The sequence below is a fragment of the Phaenicophaeus curvirostris genome, chromosome 7, assembly GCF_032191515.1.
Source record: "Phaenicophaeus curvirostris isolate KB17595 chromosome 7, BPBGC_Pcur_1.0, whole genome shotgun sequence".
NCBI classification, from domain to species: domain Eukaryota; kingdom Metazoa; phylum Chordata; class Aves; order Cuculiformes; family Cuculidae; genus Phaenicophaeus; species Phaenicophaeus curvirostris.
In genome coordinates, this window is record NC_091398.1 from 22,568,746 (window position 1) to 22,590,175 (window position 21,430).

The following is a 21,430-nucleotide window of genomic DNA, read 5'->3' on the forward strand; positions in this document are numbered from 1 at the left end:
AGGAATAATAAATTATGCAAGATCTGGGATTGGGGCACCCAGTTTTATGTATCATGGAGCTAATTCTTTCTCTATTATCACAGCACTTGTGTAACAGGTCTGAGATAATTTGAGTGAAATAGGAGCTGCCCACAGGAAAAATGAAGATACTGATAGACAGATACTGATATATTTCATTAAAAAGTACATAAAATTACAAAGACATTAAAGAGTAAATAGGTAAAAGGGTAAAATAGCAAAATGTAAAATACTTCTATAACAAAGAAATACTCTTGATTTACTACTATCATATTCCATTAATGCTTGTTAAAGAGTCATTATAATAGACTAAATAAATATTATGATACTTATAGTATTATCCCTGTGAAGTATTAGACGTTAGTGTATTGTTTGGCATATTCATTCTGTTAATTACCGCTACTTAGAATCATAGAATAACCAGGTTGGAAGAGACCCACCAGATCATCGAGTCCAACCATTCCTATCAAACACTAAACCGTGCCCCTTAGCACCTTGTCCACCCGTGCCTTAAACACCTCCAGGGAAGGTGAATCAACCACCTCCCTGGGCAGCCTGTTCCAGTGCCCAATGACCCATTCTGTGAAGAATTTTTTCCTAATGTCCAGCCTAAATCTCCCCTGGCGGAGCTTGAGGCCATTCCCTCTTGTCCTGTCCCCTGTCACCTGGGAGAAGAGGCCAGCACCCTCCTCTCTACAACCTTCTTTCAGGTAGTTATAGAGAGCAATGAGGTCTCCCCTCAGCCTCCTCTTCTCCAGGCTAAACAACCCCAGCACTCTCAGCTGCTCCTCATAAGACTTGTTCTCCAGCCCCTTCACCAGCTTCCTTGCTCTTCTCTGGACTCACTCCAGAGCCTCAACATCCTTCTTGTGGTGGGGGGCCCAGACCTGAACACAGTATTCGAGGAGCGGTCTCACCAGTGCCGAGTACAGAGGGAGAATAACCTCCCTGGACCTGCTGGTCACACTGTTTCTGATCCAAGCCAAGATGCCATTGGCCTTTTTGGCCACCTGGGCACACTGCTGGCTCATATTCAGTTGCTGTCAACCAACACCCCCAGGTCCCTCTCCTCCAGGCAGCTTTCTAGGCAGACTTCTCCTAGTCTGTAGCACTGCTCAGGGTTGTTGTGCCCCAAGTGCAGGACCTGGCACTTGGCCTTGTTAAACCTCCTGCCATTGGACTCAGCCCAGCAGTCCAGCCTGTCCAGATCCCTTTGCAGAGCCTCCCTACCCTTCAGCAGATCAACACTTCCACCCAGCTTAGTGTCGTCTGCAAACTTGCTAAGGGTGCACTCGATGCCTTCATCCAGGCCATTGATAAAGACATTGAACAGGGCTGGACCCAGCACTGAGCCCTGGGGAACCCCACTTGTCACTGGCCTCCAGCTGGATTTCACACCATTTCCCACCACTCTCTGGGCCCGGCCAGCCAACCAGTTTTCCACCCAGGAGAGTGTGCGCATGTCCAGGCCAGAGGCTGACACTTTCCGAAGCAGAATGCTGTGAGAAACTGTGTCAAAGGCTTTACTGAAGTCCAGGAAAACCACATCCACAGCCTTTCCCTCATCCAGCAGCCGAGTCACTTTGTCACAGAAGGCGATCAGGTTAGTTTGGCAAGACCTGCCTTGTGTGAACCCGTGTTGACTGAGTCTGATCACCCAGTTCCCTTGCATGTGCTTCATGACAGTACTCAAGATCACCTGTTCCATGACTTTCCCTGGCACTGAGGTCAGACTGACAGGCCTGTAGTTCCCTGGGTCCTCCCTGCGACCCTTCTTGTAGATGGGCACAACATCAGCCAGCCTCCAGTCCAGTGGAACTTCCCCACTCAGCCAGGACTGCTGGAAGATGATGGAAAGGGGTTTGGCCAGCACATCCGCCAGCTCCTTCAATACCCATGGGTGAATCCCATCCAGCCCCATAGACTTGTGGGTGTCTAGTCGGGCTGGCAAGGCTCTGACCACCTCCTCTTGGATCATGGGAGCCTCATTTTGCTCCTCTAGCTCCTGGGTTTGTACACAGATGGAACAACTTTCTTTACAATTAAAGACCGAGGCAAAGAAGGCACTAAGTACCTCAGCCTTTTCCTCACCCCTCATCCATTTACAGACTTGTACGAAGTCTGTAAATTGTATTTCTTCTTCAAGTCCTTTTCCTATGTACAGAAATGCCCTTGTTCAGGGTAGAATCATAGAATGGTTTGGATTGGAAGAGACCTTTACAGGTCATTTAGTCCAACCACCCTGTAGGTGAGCAAGGACATCTTCAACTAGATCAGGTTGCTCAGAGCACCATCAAACCTGACCTTGAATGTTTCCAAGGATGGGGCATCTATCACCTCTCACAGCAACCAGTTCCAGTGTTTCACCACCTTCAGCGAAAAAAAAAAAACGACCTTCCTAATGTCTAAATTTCTCCTCTTTTACTTTAAAACCATTATCGTTTATCCTAATGCTACAGGCCCTGCTAAAATGTTTTCCCCCATCTTTCTTATAAACCCCCTTTAAGTACTGAAAAGCCACAATCAGGTCTCCTCGGAGTCTTCTCCACTGAACACACTTTATTAATGCCAGAGGAATAAAGACCATAGCTCTTTACAGGCTCCTTGGCTTAGAATGGAGCTTCTGGTAATGCAAAACACAAGCAAGAAAGAAAGCAGTTATGTTTAGATGATTGAGATCTGTAGAAGCACTTGTCTATAACTTGACACACAGTTTCACTGTTTAAAAAGGTGTCAGAAATGTCATGGGATTCTTACTACTCTGATATCACCAAGTTATCTAAGAAATATGCTTGTCCCTTCTATACAGGAGCAGGTCAGTATCCCTAACTAACCTTGATTCCCAAATTAACTACCTGGCTTAAAATGTTTTGTTTCTAAAGGCAATGTAAGTCTCATGTGCTTGAGTATTAGTACTGAATGATGATTCAAATCCTCTGACTTCAGATCTCATTGCTACCCTTGCACTAGAGATTAAAATTAACCACCTTATTACCAATACTTGCCTCTGAAGATGTATAAGGAAACTTTCTAGTCTCTTGAGGTTGTGCCTGAATGTCATCTATGTCACCCATCCAGACAGTGTTGGTCTTTAATTACTACACCACTACTGTGGACCTTTTGTTCTTCTTCTCTTTATTACTTTTTGTCTTATTTTTCATTATTTTCTTTTTCAAATATTGCCTTCTGCCCTTTACTTTTCTGCAGAGATTAAAGGATCCTTGAACATTTATCATGTTACCTCTTCAGCTGATTGTCTCCATAAACACTCTCCCTCCACTCATCTCCTGTATTTATTGGTCTTATCTAACTCTGCTCCTCTTCTAATGGTGCTGTGCAAAGTGCACCAAATTGTGTCAGTTGTCAACTGAGTGAGAATGATCTATGAAGCCTGGCTCCAAGCATAGCTTCATAATAAATTTATATTGCACTGCAAGATTCAGGAGAACACAAACACTCCCAGACTGTGAGTTTTCTACTATGAAAACTTGTAGCTCTATCAGAGAAGCAGAGCTACTTCTGGCAAGCACAGATGCAAAACATACGCCTTCGGATGGTTCCTCTCCTGAATCTCTTCAGGAGAGCTGCTCTTTATCTGTTAATTTCACTGGCTTTTTAGCTCTTTTTTTTCTTTATTGCAAATAAGCCTGGGAACCCTGGCTAATGAGCAGGCACTCATACCTCCAGTAGTCATGTCACACCAACTCTTTGGTGTTCCTCAGAAAGTGGACATTACATGTCCATGAAAATCTCACTTCATTAGAGCAATGATGGCAGATCTCTTTTACTCTTTATTCTACCTAGACTAAGTCTCTGTAGGAACTCAACCAAAAGATTTTATAAAAGTAGATTACAGTTCTTCCACAGCTTTCTTTTTGGTCTTCTGTAAATCTTATCCCTCAAGAATCAATGTATATTTTGATTATGAAGAGAGTCTATGCCTTTTTAATTTTGTGGGAGGAAAACATTTCTAAAAATACCACAGCAGCTAAGTATTCAGATGCATGTTAATATTGGTCCAGAAGTTGTGTTGCTGACTCCATCAATTCATGCTATAAACCTGATAAAATATCACAATGTCACCATGAGTGATCCTAGTAGATTCTACCTGAACATCTCCAGAATTGATGTCCGAGTCTACCATTCCCCAGCTACAAATTAAGCATCTGTAGCTCCAAACTGACCGTGCCCTTGCTAAGACCTTCAGAGCCTGATTTTTAATATTTTTTTAAATGTAAAGAATAATTTCTGAAAAAATAATACTACTATATTTCATTATGTCTATGTTATTAAATGGTATTTATAAGCTTAGATATGATTTTATTTAAAGTTAAGTCCAAATGCTGTGACCTAGTTATTTTCCACATTATGAATTTTTATAGGGAAGATAAACAACTATATTTTATTTCTAGGCTACTTTCAAAGGATGGATGGATATTATGTATGCTGCTGTTGATTCACGAGATGTAAGTGTAAGACTTTCAAAGACCCTCTGTTGGTTATATTCTGATATAGAGTACAGAATTCAAACAGCTACACATACAATAATATTAAGAATTATAATCAGTACCAATACATATTTTTTCCAGATGCATCTTGTCTTGAAAGTAACTTTTATTTAACTTCATGAATCTTAGAATTTGTAGTGGAAAGAATTAATCCCGCTTCCTTCTGTTGAGCCGAATAAGTTAAATTAGCTGAACTGGACTTTTTTTTTGGAAAAGCCAGTGTTAATAAAAAAACAAAGAGGAGGGTTCTTAACCACTACCTTTGGTAATCATGAGTATGAATTAAAGATTATATTATGTGATTATTATATATTTAATATATCAATCTTGTTTTATAATTTGTAACTGTGCACTTCATTGTTTCTTTAGGTTGAGCACTTGTGTTATCTAGTTATTTAATTCAATTTTAAGGTTAAAGATCATCTGTAAAGGGATAAGAATTTCACCTTGGCTACAAAACTAGTTCTATGTTTACCTTGTACAAAAAGTGCAACACAGATGCCTGAACTAGTGCTATACAATCTAGGTTATAGTTACATTAGTGACATCCATCTTCACACAGTGATATTCATCTCCCATGGTAATATACCCTGTTCCATTAACCTCTGTATTTCTGCACTCTAGCACATTGTGCAGTAGAGGTGCTGGTATTGATATGTGGAGTCCAGAAGGATCAAGACAATAACAAAATCCTCCTCAGAAATTTGTGACAATTTAATGGATTTTGCAAAACATTTATTTTCTAGAAGTTTATTGAAAGCATCTGTTCATAGCTGGGTCAAAGAAGACTAATGTAAGACCGAAAGAGTTCTGGGGAGATCTAGATGATAATAAAATTGATTGATTCTGTTGCATGAAAATGTACTGAACACAATAAAAATATTTAGATTAGTACTAATGACTGCGCTCAATCCCACATCGCTTCTTCCTTCTGTATGAGGAACTTTATTTTTATGCACATGCACAAATATATCTATGTGTATTTACTTTAAAATTTCACATGAGCAATCATTCTGTCAGCTTCTAGTTTGCATATATATATTGGAATGGACATATTGGGTATTTTTAATAACTCAGTGCAGTTTATAGCTCTTCTAGCTGAGAACATATCTATTCAGAAATTATATACATTGCTTTTTACATCTAGTATTTTCATTGGTAATAGAATTTGTAATATTTTGTAGGTAGAAGATCAACCTAAATATGAGGACAACTTGTATATGTATCTTTATTTTGTCATCTTTATCATATTTGGATCATTCTTTACCTTGAACCTTTTCATTGGTGTCATCATAGACAACTTCAACCAACAAAAAAAGAAGATAAGTATTTAAAACATTTCCATAGTGCTATAAATTATTAGCTATAATGTAAGGAATACATAACTTTTTTATTTAAAATTAATAAAAATCAAAAGTATATTTCAAGTTCTTGAATAAAAATGTTTCCTTTTCTTAACATTATCTGTGTTAAATCTGTGGATGTGATTTTGACCTTTGCATTTCAGCATTTTAATAAGTAAAGTACAAATCATGAACTGGTTTGTAATAATTTGCAAATCGTGTAAAATGCAAAAAGGGAATGTGTATTGTTCTTTTGATTAGATATAATACTACCTGCCATGGAAAAGGGTTTTTTTATTAACTTTAAACAAATAAGATGAATTAATTTTAATTCATCTTATACACTGTTGACACCCAACGAAGATACAATATGGCATTATGTTCATACAATAGATAATAGTTTTGAAAACTGATTTGGATAAAAGTCCAATAGATCTCATATGAACAGGCTTAAAAATATAAGTAAAAATGTGTATAAAAGAGCTCTATTTTTCTAGCACTTTTATCAGAAATGAGATGAGCTTGTTAAACAGAAATACAATCTAGAATAATAGCAATAACAAAGTGAAAGTATAAAAGGAAGGATATTACTTCTGTATATATTGGACAAAAAAGTATGTTTAATATAAATGTATTGATAATGTATACAGATTTATTTGAAATAACTTTAAAAATAAAAAAAATACAAATAATCATATTTAAAATATTCTGAAGCCTGACTCTTTGCCTTCAACTGCCAAAAGCAATTAGACCCTCAGGATCATTTTAAATCTTTGTAAGCTATGAAAAAGCAGTTTCATGTGATGTCGGTTTATCTGATCAACTCATAAAAAGCAGCAGTAGCCAACAGTCTACCGTAAAATACAACTGTGAACTACAGAAACTTTCCTTTGTGAAAATGTTCTTTAGTTTCTTAAAAGAAGCATAAACATGTCTTTGGCTACTTCCTCAGTTTCTGTCAATTATGCCATGCTTTGAGCTTCAATATCCAGCTTAGCAGGCAGTAACTTTGACATTGTATTTCCACCTACCTTAGTTCAGACTCATCAATAAGCACAATTCACTTTATGCTAACTTTCAGTCAGTTGCACTTCTGACTGGCAGCATTTGCATTTGCCAACAAAGACTAATTTGAGTTAGTCAAAGTTCCACTGGTATTTTAATTAATACTTTGCTATAACATGATTTGGATTACTTTTCTTAAATTCACATTAAAGGAAGTTTTTTTGTTGTCATAAAACCCTCAGATTAGACCCAAGTGTTCTCCATTGACACAACTGGTGCCTCAAAGTTAGTCCTCATTTAGATCTGGCTAGCTGTAATCCCAAAATTCTGTCTAGAGTTTAGGACATGTAAGGCACCACTCAGGCTCCTATGCACCAAACATATCCTAATCAGCAAGTTATTTAACAGCATCAGTACAGTAAGAGGCATCTTAGCCATGTCAGCAAAAGTGAGCATGAAGACACCGAAAAAACTCTACCATCAGCCTACAAGGCATCTTTTTTCGTGTGTATATGAGCATCCACACTACAAATACCTGGAAAAAAATCAATAAATCAAATATAACTGTAATATTATATTACAGAGAGCCATACTGTAGTTAAATGTTGTATGTCTGGACATGATAGTAATTAGTTTTGATGTTACTTCTCTACTTTGGAGGTCAGGATATATTTATGACAGAAGAACAGAAGAAATATTACAATGCAATGAAAAAACTGGGATCTAAGAAGCCACAGAAACCTATACCGAGGCCAGTGGTAAGAGACATTTGATTTTAATACCCCTAATATTAAATACTCATTTGGGAATATGATTTTAGGAAATGAGAAGGTTATATGTCTGAAAATAAAATTATTTATTTTCTGTAAAGGTAGAATTAACCCCTTTTTTCTTTAGTTCAATAGACTAGACCATTCATGTTTAATTTAAAAACATACACTCTGAAGCATGAACTGCAGAATTTAATAAGGTAAATGTGATACATTTCATCATTCCTTTCCTTAGTCCTAGAAAAGTACAGTTGACTGGATCATTTATTTGTTCTTGTTATCCATGGAAAAACTTAATTTTCCATTTTTTTCTCTTCCCAGAGAAATACTGATGCACTGGCCCTTGCTGCTGAAGACAGAAGGGGGCAGTGGTCACCTAATGTGAAAAACAGATGCAGATAATCTTACAGAATAAAATAATGCCCTAGGGAGTAAAAATAAACTAGAGTAACTTTGTCTCTAACACAAGAAACTACTGTGTTATTTACTGAACTCCTACAGTGTTTGGAAAAAAAAAATACTTGTTGCAACTTAGGCACAGAGTGGTTGGTAATAGTCTTTCTAAGGAGATACATATGGTAATAAACATTTAGCTAAGCTTGAAAGGAAAATTAGGATATTGCAGTCATTGTGTGTTTGAGATGTGTCACTGAAGCGGTCCAACTATCTCACCAAGAACAATTAGTTTAAGGAAGAGAGAGACATCTCTAGGAGTTGGTATTTTAAAAGATAAGATAAGAAAATTAATGTCTATTTGGCTAGAACTCTTGCTGAGTATGAAGCTATACCAACTTTTTTACAATTGTCTATGTTACTGCTATTTCTTTTACTTTTGCTTTGTTTCCCATCCCTTCAGCCAGCAGTGGTATATCTCTTGATCTGCTGTAGCAGGACGAGACCAAAACCACCATGGATTTGCTATACATAAACAGATGATCTGTGAATGGGTCTTGTTCTGAACTCCTGAATCTTGCAGGGACTTGCTTTCTCGTTTGGCATTTGTAAAGACAAGTATTTTCAGAGTATTAGAGTATTCCATCTTTTTTCCCTTTTTTCTTTTTTTTTTTTTTTTTACAGAACAAATTCCAAGGCATGGTCTTTGATTTTGTAACCAAACAAGTATTTGACATCAGCATCATGATACTCATCTGCCTTAACATGGTCACAATGATGGTAGAAACAGATGACCAGAGTAAGGAAATGGAAACAATTTTATCCTGGATTAACCTTGTGTTCATTATCCTTTTCACCGGAGAATTTGTCCTGAAATTGATTTCACTTCGCCATTACTACTTCACTATAGGCTGGAATATTTTTGATTTTGTTGTTGTCATTCTCTCCATAGTAGGTAAGAACAATTCCCTTTGAATAAAGAACTAGTGGAAGGAAAAGGGAACATTTGCTTCAAGAATATTATGATGCTGAATATTAATATGATGCTGTTTCCTGTATGACTTACATATGATTTACATGTTGATTTGGGTCTTCGTATTTTATAGCTACAATGTATGAAATGTTGCATGTGATATTTTTATCTCTTTTCTTAGATTTTCTGTCATCTTCCACATCAAAAGACATAAAGGAACTATTCAGCATATTAGATGAACATATACTAATACAAAGTGGAATGCTTAGTGGTATATGTGAACTAACTATAAATTTGCTTTCAGTAATAAAACTGAAAAGTATGTGAAGGGGGTGAGGTTTTTGATTGCTCCTGCTAACTAGGGTCTTGGTGAATATTTAGATTTCTGTCAACTAAAAACTATTGACTCTCCAAGGTGCAAATTAGTTCTGTGACAAAACTTAAGTTTAATAGAGTGGGAGAGGCTGTGCTGATACAGCGTAGATCCTCAGATAGAAAAATCATTAATTTGCAGAAATTAAGCCAACATAGTCCTTCATAAAAGACAGTCATAATAGGCTTAGATTGAAGAACTAATTATATCTAAGACAGAAACTTCTCTTTACAGGCTACTTTGGGAATAACTGAAAACTTAGACAGACATTAACTACTTGCCACAAGCAGTCTTCTTTTTTTCACGTTTCCCATCTCCTCTATAACATCTCAACATAATGGAGGGTGATTTCACCTTGATAACAGCTTTCAATAAAATGTAATAACATGTATGATATTTTGCTATAACGCAGACTTCCAATATTGATTAATAAAAATAAATAACTCTTTCAATAGGTAATAAATGAATTAATTTAAAATTATATTTTTAAATATTCACCTTTTTTTTTTTTTTAATCTAGGTATGTTCCTAGCTGAGATGATTGAGAAATATTTTGTATCCCCCACACTATTCAGAGTCATCCGACTTGCCAGGATTGGTCGAATCCTGCGTCTCATTAAAGGCGCTAAGGGAATCCGCACTCTGCTTTTTGCTTTGATGATGTCTCTCCCTGCTTTGTTCAACATCGGTCTGCTGCTGTTCCTAGTCATGTTTATCTATGCGATATTTGGCATGTCCAACTTTGCCTATGTTAAGAGGGAAGTTGGGATTGATGACATGTTCAACTTTGAAACGTTTGGCAACAGCATGATCTGCCTATTTCAAATTACCACATCTGCTGGCTGGGATGGTTTGCTAGCCCCAATTCTTAATAGTGGGGAGCCAGACTGTGACCCCCATAAAGATCATCCAGGCAGCTCTGTGAAAGGTGACTGCGGTAACCCTTCTGTTGGGATTTTCTTCTTTGTCAGCTACATTATCATATCGTTTCTGGTAGTGGTGAACATGTACATTGCTGTGATTTTGGAGAACTTCAGTGTTGCTACTGAAGAAAGTGCTGAGCCCTTGAGTGAGGATGACTTTGAGATGTTCTACGAAGTCTGGGAGAAGTTTGATCCTGATGCAACACAATTCATAGAATACAGTAAACTATCAGATTTTGCAGCTTCGTTAGATCCTCCTCTTCTTATAGCAAAACCAAACAAAGTCCAGCTCATTGCAATGGATCTGCCTATGGTAAGCGGTGACAGAATTCATTGCCTTGACATCTTGTTTGCTTTCACAAAGCGTGTTTTGGGGGAAAGTGGGGAGATGGATGCCCTCAGAATACAGATGGAAGATCGGTTTATGGCAGCCAATCCTTCAAAAGTCTCCTATGAACCAATTACAACCACATTAAAACGAAAACAGGAGGAGGTATCTGCTCTTATTATTCAGCGTGCATTCAGACGTCATCTTTTAAGGCAAAAAGTCAAAAAGGTTTCTAGTATATATAACAGAAATAAAAACAAAGAAGGAGATGGACCAATTATAAAAGAGATAATTATTGATAAACTAAATGAGAACTCCACTCCAGAAAAAACAGATGAGAGTTCCTCTACAACTTCCCCACCTTCTTATGACAGTGTAACAAAGCCAGAAAAAGAAAAATACGAAAAAGATAAAGCAGAAAAGAACTACAAAGGTAAAGATGTCAGGGAAAAAAAAAAATAAAGATCTAAGAATTCTGCTTGTGGGACAACTTGTTTACAGTCTTTGAGAATGAAGCATCAACAGGACTCCTGTAGGAGGTACATGCCAAACTGACAGTTTTTACATATGTGTGTGTGTGTGCGCGCGCGCGCGTGTGTGTGTGCATATGTATACATTATATACCTAAGGTCAGTGCCTATAACAAAACAGTGAACCTTCATCATCAAACTGTGACTCTGTGAATCAGGGTAACAAACTTGACAAGAGGTTACTGTTTTCACTACAGCTGACACTGCTAAGAATGAGGGAGAAAGTGGCTCCAGAGAGAGCATGGAGCACGAGATGAGTGCAAAGTGATACTTTTTTGTGTTTCACATACTGCAAAACATGTAGAACAGTAATTCTCTTCACTGTTTGTAATGCAACTGCTACGTTTGTCATTTTTTTTTACAAAATAGGTATTAGCGTATTTATCATTTTTTAATTCACAAGTTGTTTACTATTATATGTGACTATTTTTGTAATAGGTTTTATGTTGGGGAAAGAGGTATGAGAACCAGACGTTCTACTCTCAGATTCTCTGTAATGTACAGATAGAAGTGATTTGCATAGGCATGCTGCACTTGTCAATCATGTGTAAACAAAAATATGACATTGCACAAAGCTAAAGATTTTAAGAACTTCCATATTTCAGGGTTGGTCTTATATTTGAGGCATTCTAACTGCTTGTACAGCTGCATCCAAATTAATGTGCCTGGAAAGTCTCTAAATTACAGGAAACTGCAATGACTTATTTTCATGGAAATCATTAAACATGAACAAGTTCTTTTTTTTGTTAAAATAATCACTGCTTTAAAAATACTGTGCAATTTCTGCACTAGAAAAATAGCTTCACCAAAATATACCTGGGAGTTCTTTTGTTTTCTTTTTTTTTTTTAAACAGCTCTATTTTTTTCCTAGACTGTTCTTTATCTTCTCTCATTATGACCAACATCAAATGAATCAATAAAATGTCCTTTTCCATGTAAATATCAATGGTATACTCTTGTGCATACTGGAGCATGGAATTAAATGGCTTTTCCACATTGAATCACATCAGATAATGTACCCCAGTATGCGTGATTTGCAAGAGCTCAACAGGACATGTTGTATTCTGTGTCATTGTAGTTTGGAGAGTATCACTGATGCATGTCAATGCTTTTGCTGCTATATCTTGCTCCTTCCACTGTCCACAGTCTCCATTATGGGAAGCCGTGTGCCAGTGGTGAAGTGAATCAAATTGTCCAACCAGACCTCATTCTTTCTAATCATTAAGCAATAGTTTGCAGCTATTCATGAGCTTCTTTAGTTTTGCATTTTAAATTTGAAGTGGCTAGTATATGGTGTAGAATCAGACTGTACAGGCCATGTTGCAAACTGTTTAATCTGTTGAAAATGTGGTTAGCAGATATAAATAATGTAAAGAAATACCATCTGGCAAGAGTTTGTATATAAGGAAAGTGTCTTCAAGTTTAGATCACTGTTTCTTATATTTCTTTCCTCATTCACTTTGCTTACTTCCTAACCACAGTAATTTCAAACTGGCATCATCACACTATGAAAAAAAAAAGTGAGTATTTGTAGACTATCTTGTTTTAATATTATATTTGCATATATTTCAATGTGAAGTAAATTGTGTAAATCTGGAACCCAGCTTGTTTCAAATAGTATATCTGGTAACAGGACATAGCAAGGAAAGTATTAGGGGAATGTGAAAATTTCTAGAGCTGTTTGCGTCAAAACTTCCAGGATAGTCTGATTGTTCATGAAATCCTTGCTATCTTGCAATGTCTGTTTACATAGCCTATTCTTATTCTTTTTGAATCATGCTGCACTAGACCTGTACAAATAGGATCCACAATATTTCCCAAGAACAAAATGGCACATTTGTGTAATCAAGGACATCAGGACATTTTGTGTTTCACACACAAGCTAACATTAAATGTAGAATCTTTCTTTTTCAAATGCTTTTGACTTGTAATGTGTTGGTGAAATGCATGCAGGAAATTGTTATTATCATAAACAACGTAAACAATATTACAAATGAGCCAAAAAATAAAGATTTCATTTTTTATTACATTTATTTTTCTTTGTCTTTCTGTTGGTTAAAGAAAGATAAAAACTGACCTTGATACTAATAAAGAATACTTTATTTATCACTAGAGCTAAATACCGTATACTTCACATTTTAACTTTTTTCTACCTAAAACTATTTTAAAATATCTGAGCGCTTTAAGTACACCCAATTGATTTCTACTTTTTTGTCACTGGCATGCTGTTTGGGGACAACATGGGACACCTACACATTCTGCCCCAACAGCCTTTCTGTTGATCACAAAGAGCCCTTCCGAACCATAAAAGCATAGTTAATACCATCGTAATACCTTTCCAAATCATAAAGGGAATTGTTATTATCATAAGCAACATAAACAATATGAAAAATCAGCCAAAAATATAGATCTTTTATTATATTTATTTTCTTTGTCTCTGTCCTTCTGTTGGTTAAAGAACGATATAAAGGTGTGCCACACTGCTGCTACCAAAGCTGCCCACAGTTTATGAGTCTTAAATATGCAAATAAATTCCTCAACAAGGTTCATCTGTTTGGTCCTGTATAACATTCAGCCAAAGGGCTCACTGCAAACAGACAGAAGTTGGGTTTAATCATACAGCGATTCTCTTTATTCTAGTAATGCTCGAAAGTTACGAAATCCTACTTCACTCGATCTCACAAGAAAGAGACCCCACCGAAACTCAGCTATGTTAACTAGTGTTCATAGTTATAACATCTGGAGGTCACACAGTAACTTTTGACTTATAATGGCTGTCTTTGTGCTGTTCAGGGGCAGATAGATATAGTACACTGAAACACAATATTATTGAATTTGTAGTATTATATTTCAAAATTAGCAGTAAGTAGAATATTCCTAGAGTTTGCTCACTGGCATGTTTTCACTTTTTTCTTCATCTGTGGCTATTCTGCAACATTTGCCATATTTTGGCCAAGTAGTAAATTGCTTAGTTAGACACAAAATAACTGATGGAATAGTCTAACACTACAATCTATTATAATCTCTAACACATCGGGAAATAGCAGTCGCTGCAGCAGAGCCACTGAGTTGGTGTACTGTGCAATATGGAAGTCGTATTTGCTTACAGGAACGACTTTACCTACACCGACAAAAGCTTTATCAACAATGCAAGAATTGTCCAGCCTGCTGATACCATTGATTCCTGGAGCTGGTCCCTGGCCCTCTTAGAATACAGGGTTAAAGCTCAAGACGTGGCCTTCCACACTTGTCTGGGCATCCTTACAAGTACCTGGCCTCCAGGCCTGAATTAGAGAATCCTCTAATCACATTGTGTTAATGTCAATATGTACATCCTTGAAGTCAAAGTTACCTACATCATTTATTCCAGCACTCCTCTGACTACCTTATCTAACCTCAAAGACTTTTGGAGCTCTTCTGCTCCTTTGGACCCTGACGTCTTAACAATTACCTGTTCTAAGCAGCACCTAAAACCTGCACAAGTTCTGTTCTGTGAACAAGTTGGCAAATGTTCTGATGAGGAATGACAGTTTGTCATTCATTTTAAGGAACCTGGAGTCTCTTGCAGTACTCTGTAAAAGTAAGATTACTGTACCCAGCTTCATTACTAAGCACTGTATGTGTGAAGACAGTGTCATTGCTTTTGTCCTGGACCAGCAGGAATGCCTGAGGGTCTTGGTTTAACCCCGACTGTAAAAAGGCTCACTGCTTTGAGGTCACGTATGTCCTCCTAATTATGCTTGGCTACTTCAGTGAAATTCATCCTCCCTTCTACCTATTACTTTATCCACAGAAATCAATAGAATTTGATTTCCTATGCTTCCAGAGCATAGGAACAGAATTTGAATAGAAATGCCACTTGAAAGAACTCCCCACATGTGCAAGCCAGCAGTGATGGCTACCCCAGTTAAGCATGGTTTTAGACTCCTACCAACTTGCACATGTAGCCCTGCTCTAGTTTCCAGACAGCAAAGGAGGCTTCTTTATTGGCTAGCAAAATCCTCCTTGTATGACTATACTGACCCGTATCCTTGAACAGGTGAGTTTTCAACATGTCCAACCACAGACAGAATGCCTTCCACTATGTATTAAACCTCTTATCTGTCACCTAATGCCAAAATGAAAGTATTAGTAATGCTGACAGTAAAGCTAGGTCACTCCGTAGTATAAGTTCATTACTCTCTTGCTTTGATTTAATGAGTTTTTAGATTAAAAAATTTCCACATGGATGCCCAGAAAGGAGACATATTCTTATTCAGTACATTTCAAATTAATTCATAGGGCAGCATAGCTTAATGCTGTTACTAAGCAAGTGTTCCCAGAAGTCCTAGTGCCTTACATGAGCTAATGCAGCAGTACTAACATTGCACGGTCATAAAAGAATAATGAGCTTGCAGAATTAACTGAAGCTAATTCAGCACTGAGTTAATATTACAAAAGGAGGAAAGCTCAGTGTGCGGTGGCAAAAAAAACATTTCCTCCAAGAAGCAGTAGACTCGCCACAATAACAATAAGTGGGACTGCCATTATGGCAAGTTAGGATCCACAGTAGTCAAATGTATTTACTGTGAAATTCATTAATCAGTTAAAGGAAGTGAGTACTCAGCATGTCTTAGTCCATTATGAACTGCATGCTGTACTTTTTACTGGTGAAAAAAAAGACATTTAGGAGGTAAAATTATGATGAGAATTAATAAAATCAAGACAGTCCTCACCCAGAGGGCTCATCTCCAGTATATTACTTATATGTTGCATCACTGTTATTGCTACATGAATTGTTACAATTGTGTGAACATGTTTACATTAAAGAGCTTAACTCTCTTGAAATGCCATGTTTTGTGATTTTTATGTTCGTCTTTTTAGTTCTTCATCTAGATAGGTAAATTTCAAAAACTATAAAGAAATCTGATCAGGAAAAAAAAGATTACTGAACTAACAACAAAACCTTACACTTAAAATAAGTTTTCATTGTTTTTTATTTGTTGCCTGTTTGAAGAATGTTTGGTTATCCAGACAGAGATAAGACTCAGAAAAGAGAAATAATGCCATGTGACTGAGGCTGAAACCCACAGAAATAATTAATTATAAATAGACAAAGCGAATAGTAACTACAGTTCATTAGTAATTTGTTCAGATTACTGAGTTATGTTTTATAAAAGATCATAATTAGTTCATGTACGATTTAATAACAAAACAGGATAAGGTAAAGGGGGATGGTGGAGTGCTGTTATGTTTCCACTAAACACCACAGAGCAGGGATGCGCTTTGTCTTTGTAATCCAATGCATACCCTCCACTTCACAAATTAAATACTTCACCCTCGTAGAAGAAAACAGGCTGCAACATGAGCCTCAGCTACACTAAGAAAATAAATTGTACTGCAGTAGCCGAAGTAAACTGAAGTGAATTACCATTTCTCAGGAGAGAAGAAAAATCACATGCATATCTACAGCAAGTGCTGTTTGATGCATATAAGAAATGACGTTTCATGAACAATTTATAGCAGTAAAGCAGGTATCCGTTCCCAAGCATTCTACACTTCAAGTACATTTCCTGTATCATAAAAGCCATTCAATGTTTTTTCTCATAACCTACATTAAGAGGTAAGGGGGAAAATGGTATCAGCCTTAAAAGGTATTCAATGGTCTTGTAGGAAACATATAAAAAAATACAAAAAGCATTTACCAGACCTCACATGGTATTCCTGTTGTGTGTGTGTTTGTTTTTTAAAAAAAACTGTAAGCCTTTCCTAAGAATTTCAGTATCAGAGGGTTATTTAGTCTTTATTCTAAAACCCTTGTAGCCTATACATGGATCACAAGCACCGCCTTGCCAGTCTCTTAATGCAGAAATGTCGGGGTTGCTTTCAGAAGGCATTGCCTCAGGTATGTGCTTACAGCAAAGTACAAGCAAAGTACAGCCTTAATGAGTGAAATCGGCCATCCTAAATCAAAGTGGGTCATGCTGTTTTTTCCTCAGTCTAATGCAGTGATATCAAATTCAGCAAACTAAAAGAAGCAGTTTAACAACGTGTCGTGCAGTAATAGCTACATTCAAAGATAACATGCACAGTTTTTTTAATTGCCATACAAAAACTAAACAATTGTGTTATGAGTTTCTTTCCCAGAGAACCAGAACTGATTGACTGAGCTCAACAGCCACAAAAATTTACACTTCACATTTTTTCTCTTGTTGCTCTTACAGAGGGATGACAGTGATGGATTTAATTTTACGACTCTGCAAGAAGCTCAGTGCTGGTATACACTTCAGGGATCCCAGCTCTGATCTAAGGAAGGAAATTGATTGACCCAGAAAAAATAACAGCTTTTTGTCTCTGCTGAACACCAAAGGCCTTATCCTACCTCCTCACGCAAACAAGCAGAGAAAGATCTAAGGAGCAAGTGAAAGTATGCAACTGGAAAGCTGTATATATACTCTCTCAAAACTAAGAGACATTAATTGAAATACTTAAGTACAAAAAGATACATAATAAAAATGGGATGGTAGCTTCAATTAGTGTAGTCAGATCCTAAAATTTGGGACATATAGGTATCGTTTATTCTTTGGATGGGATTTTGCTAATGCAACTCCGGGCACCAGGGAACAGCACATTCTAGCACATTCTTTCAAACTCTGAAAGTGACAAGGGACAAAACTGGCAGAGCATATGCTACTTCCCCGAATGTACGCTGTAAAGAAAGGATGTTACTAACATCTCCCATCTGCACCAGGCACATCCTTAATTCATGTGTTGCAGAGTTTGTGCAGAAATGAGGACAAGCAATGATTTTTATTTAACCATTATCTTCATTTCACAAGGCAGCATCTTAAGACAGAGCCCATACTTTTAAATCCTTGATTTACATGTGTATTTTCAATATGTTTTAGACATAAAAGACTGTAACTGCTCCATTTAGTGCACTTTTTTTTTTAATTTATTTTCTTCAAGGAAATGAGTTCAAATTATCTGGTTCATCCTAGCTGTGCAATAGGAAATGCGGAAAGTCAGCAGTGGTATTTAAATTACCTGCATCCCTGCCCATGTCCTCTAAGTTTCTGATACACAGCAGAAAATTGCAAGAGTTCCAAATAGCAACATAAACCAGCATCCCACTTGCTGGACATATACATGGAAACACATACTGAATACAGAGAACCTTAAAGGGTACTCAGCCTCCAGGAGACAGCTCTATATGGGAATTCTCAATTCCCAGATCCAGCATGATTATAGCCTTTTTACATACTGTGTTCCAAGTTCATCAGAACTTTGATGTTGATACCTTCTGGGTCTTCATGACTGATACACAAGAACAAATCCTAAAACTTACTAGGTAACTCAAGTACAAAGCCCTCCACTGTTTTATTAGTCTCAGAATACTGGCCCAGAACAAGTAATGTTTTTTACATGATTTACACTACTTGATTGTCAGTGGAGCAGGCAAGACAATTTGATTGCTGGGCTAGTAAATTTTCAAAGTAATTTTGCAAGCCTTTATTTCTGGTATTAACCATTCTATTTCTATTTTACCAATTGTAAGTCTATTCAAGAATGCTCCTTGTTGTACTTCAGATTAAAACATATACCTGACAGTCTTGGAAGACAACACAGTTTACTGGCATGGCTGCCCCCAACTCATCATTCTGAAGAATTTGTCTAGCTGAAGCTAGAGATTGTAAATATTTTACAGTAAAATTATATTTCTATATTTTCTAGGTCACTGCTTCTTTCTGTTCCCAAATCACTAGGAGCAAAGAGCAGTCCGAAGGATCTGCTTCATCTGAAGACGGAATACAAAGGAGACCAATTGCTCTCCTCATCTAACCTACTGCTCCTGCATTCCTTCACAGCACTGAAAACATACAGAGTCTCTTTCTAGGGAAACTAAGATCCATGTAGCGACTCTCATCACTCTCCATGGGTACTTATACTTCAAGGAAGTACTAGCTGCAGCCTCTTAGCCAATGTAGCTAATTCCCTGTAATTAATGCACTATTTAAAAGGCAGGGTTTCTTACTGTCTTTACTTCTCTTGTGCATTACGCTGTTTCTTCCTCTCTGCCTATGTTAAAATTAAGTCAGGGAGACTTTCCTGTTGTCTGTGTACAGCATTCCTGCATTCCTGACTGAACTTTAGGCTGAAAATTCCAACACTGCATAATATTAGTAACATCACAGATTAAAAACTCTTTTCCACAACTTGGCTTCACCAGATATTACATATAGACATATAGAGTGAGAGACACACGGTCCCTGAAATAAAACTTCAGCCAAGTAAACAACAAAATGTACCACAAGGCCACCTTTCATTTAGCTTGTTCTATCCCTCTGACAGCCCTTTACCATTTTTCATTTTATGTTATAAACTCTCTTATACCCTTCTTAAGTGTCTCTCTCCTTGCTCAAACACATCACTTTCTGCAGTAACAGACACATTTACATGCACTGCTACAAAGGAGGAGTGGAATTGAAACAACAAATATTACCGCAGCAACACCAACTCCAGCTGCAGTCTCGGTAGACCTCAGAAGTTTAAAGAAGGCTGTGCCAGGTTGAGTCAGACAAAAGCATGTACGGGGAAAAGAGAGAAATGGCTTGGATGGTAAAACACTGGCTGGATGGCTGGGCACAGAGGGTTGTGGTGAATGGAGTTAAATCCAGCTGGCAGCCAGTCACAAGTGGTGTTCCCTAGGGCTCAGTACTGGGGCCAGTCTTGTTTAGTATCTTTATCAATGACATGGACAAGGGGATGGAGTGCACCCTTAGTAAGTTTGCAGGTGATACTACGTCGGGTGGGAGCATTGATCTGCCTGAGGGTAGGCAGGCTCTACAGAAGGACCTGGACAGGCTGGATCAGTGGGCTGAGGCCAATTGCATAAGATTCAATAAGGCCAAATGCCAGGGCCTGCACTTGGGTACAATAACCCCACACAATGCTACAGGCTTGGAGAGGAGTGGCTGGAGAGCTGCCTGGAGGAGAAGGACCTGGGGGTGTCAACTGATAGTCAGCTGAATATGAACCAGCAGTGTGTCCAAGAAGGCCAGTGACATCCTGCCCTGCATCAGGAATAGCGTGGCCAGCAGAACTAGGGAAGTGATCCTTCCCCTGTACTCGGCCCTGGTGAGGCTGCATCTCAAATACTGTGTTCAGCTTTGAGGTCCTCGCTACAAGGACATCAAGATACTGGAGCACATTTAGAGAAGGGCACTGAACCTACTGAAGATTTAGAGCGCAAGCCTTTTGAGGAGCAGCCAACGAAGCTGGGGTTGTTTAGCATGGAGAAAAGGAGACTGAGGGGAGAACTTATTGCTCTCTACAACTATCTAAAAGGAGCTTGTAATGAAGCGGGGGTTGGTCTCTTCTCCCTTGTAGCTAGTGACAGAACAATGGGAAATGGCCTCAAGATGTGCCAGGGGAGATTTAGATTGCCTATTAGGAGGAATTTCTTTACTGAAAGCATTGTCAAGCACTGGGATAGGCCACCCAGGGAGGTGGTTGAGTCACCATCCCTGGAAGTGTTTAAAAGATGAGTAGATGTTGTACCTGGGGACATGGTCTGGTGGCAGACTTAGCAGGGCTAGACCGATGGTTGGACTCAATGATATTAAAAATCTTTTCCAACCAAAACCATTCTGTGATTCTGTGAAAATACTGACAATTCACTAGGTGGCACTTTTTGAGCCACTCAAATCTGAAGCCAAAGTTGAGGCTATCCCATTTTTCAGCTATGACATCAACAAGGTCAAACCACATTTAATCACTGAAAATGCTATTAGACCTCCTTCAGGAGGGAGAGCTGGTGGCCTGTGTGTGCTAGGCACAGTTGAGCTTCTTAATTCTATCTGCCTAAATTGCTAGGATAGACTGAGGGAAGACAGAGCTGAGGGACTCTTTCTATTTAGTCCCATTAACATTTCCCACCATGGCATTGCTGCTTTCTGTCACTAGATATGGTCACAGCCATGGAGTCATCCCTTTCCATTCAGATCAATGCGCTAAGGCGCTGCCATATTAACCTGCTTTCAGCTCAGCATAGGAATACCTTTCCTTCTGAAGTGTCTAGCATTGGGAAAATCCAGTCAATACAATGCAGAAGCTCAGGCAGGCAGACTGTAATTGTCCTTTTGCCTTTTTAATCCATGTAAAGACTTTAAGTGGTAAATGTGAGCAGCTGCTGTCATGCTGTCTGCAGTGATGTATTCTTTCAGATTCACGGATTTCAGGGAGCACACATGCATGCGACAGGGTAGGCGTGTAATCAAGTGCAAC

General features: G+C 38.0%; 1 protein-coding gene across 3 annotated transcripts in view; it reads left to right on the plus strand.

Moving 5' to 3' along the window:
• Nucleotides 1-13,186, plus strand: part of LOC138722707 (sodium channel protein type 2 subunit alpha-like) — a 78,758-nt gene extending 65,572 nt beyond the window's left edge. For all 3 annotated transcript variants that reach the window (XM_069861186.1, XM_069861184.1, XM_069861185.1), the window contains 5 exons: nucleotides 4,431-4,488; nucleotides 5,715-5,848; nucleotides 7,528-7,632; nucleotides 8,722-8,992; nucleotides 9,904-13,186. In XM_069861186.1, coding sequence (XP_069717287.1) covers nucleotides 4,431-4,488; nucleotides 5,715-5,848; nucleotides 7,528-7,632; nucleotides 8,722-8,992; nucleotides 9,904-11,096 — 1,761 coding nt within the window. In that variant the 3' untranslated portion in view covers nucleotides 11,097-13,186. The remainder of the gene's footprint in view (nucleotides 1-4,430; nucleotides 4,489-5,714; nucleotides 5,849-7,527; nucleotides 7,633-8,721; nucleotides 8,993-9,903) is intronic.
• Nucleotides 13,187-21,430: the final 8,244 nt, after the last annotated feature.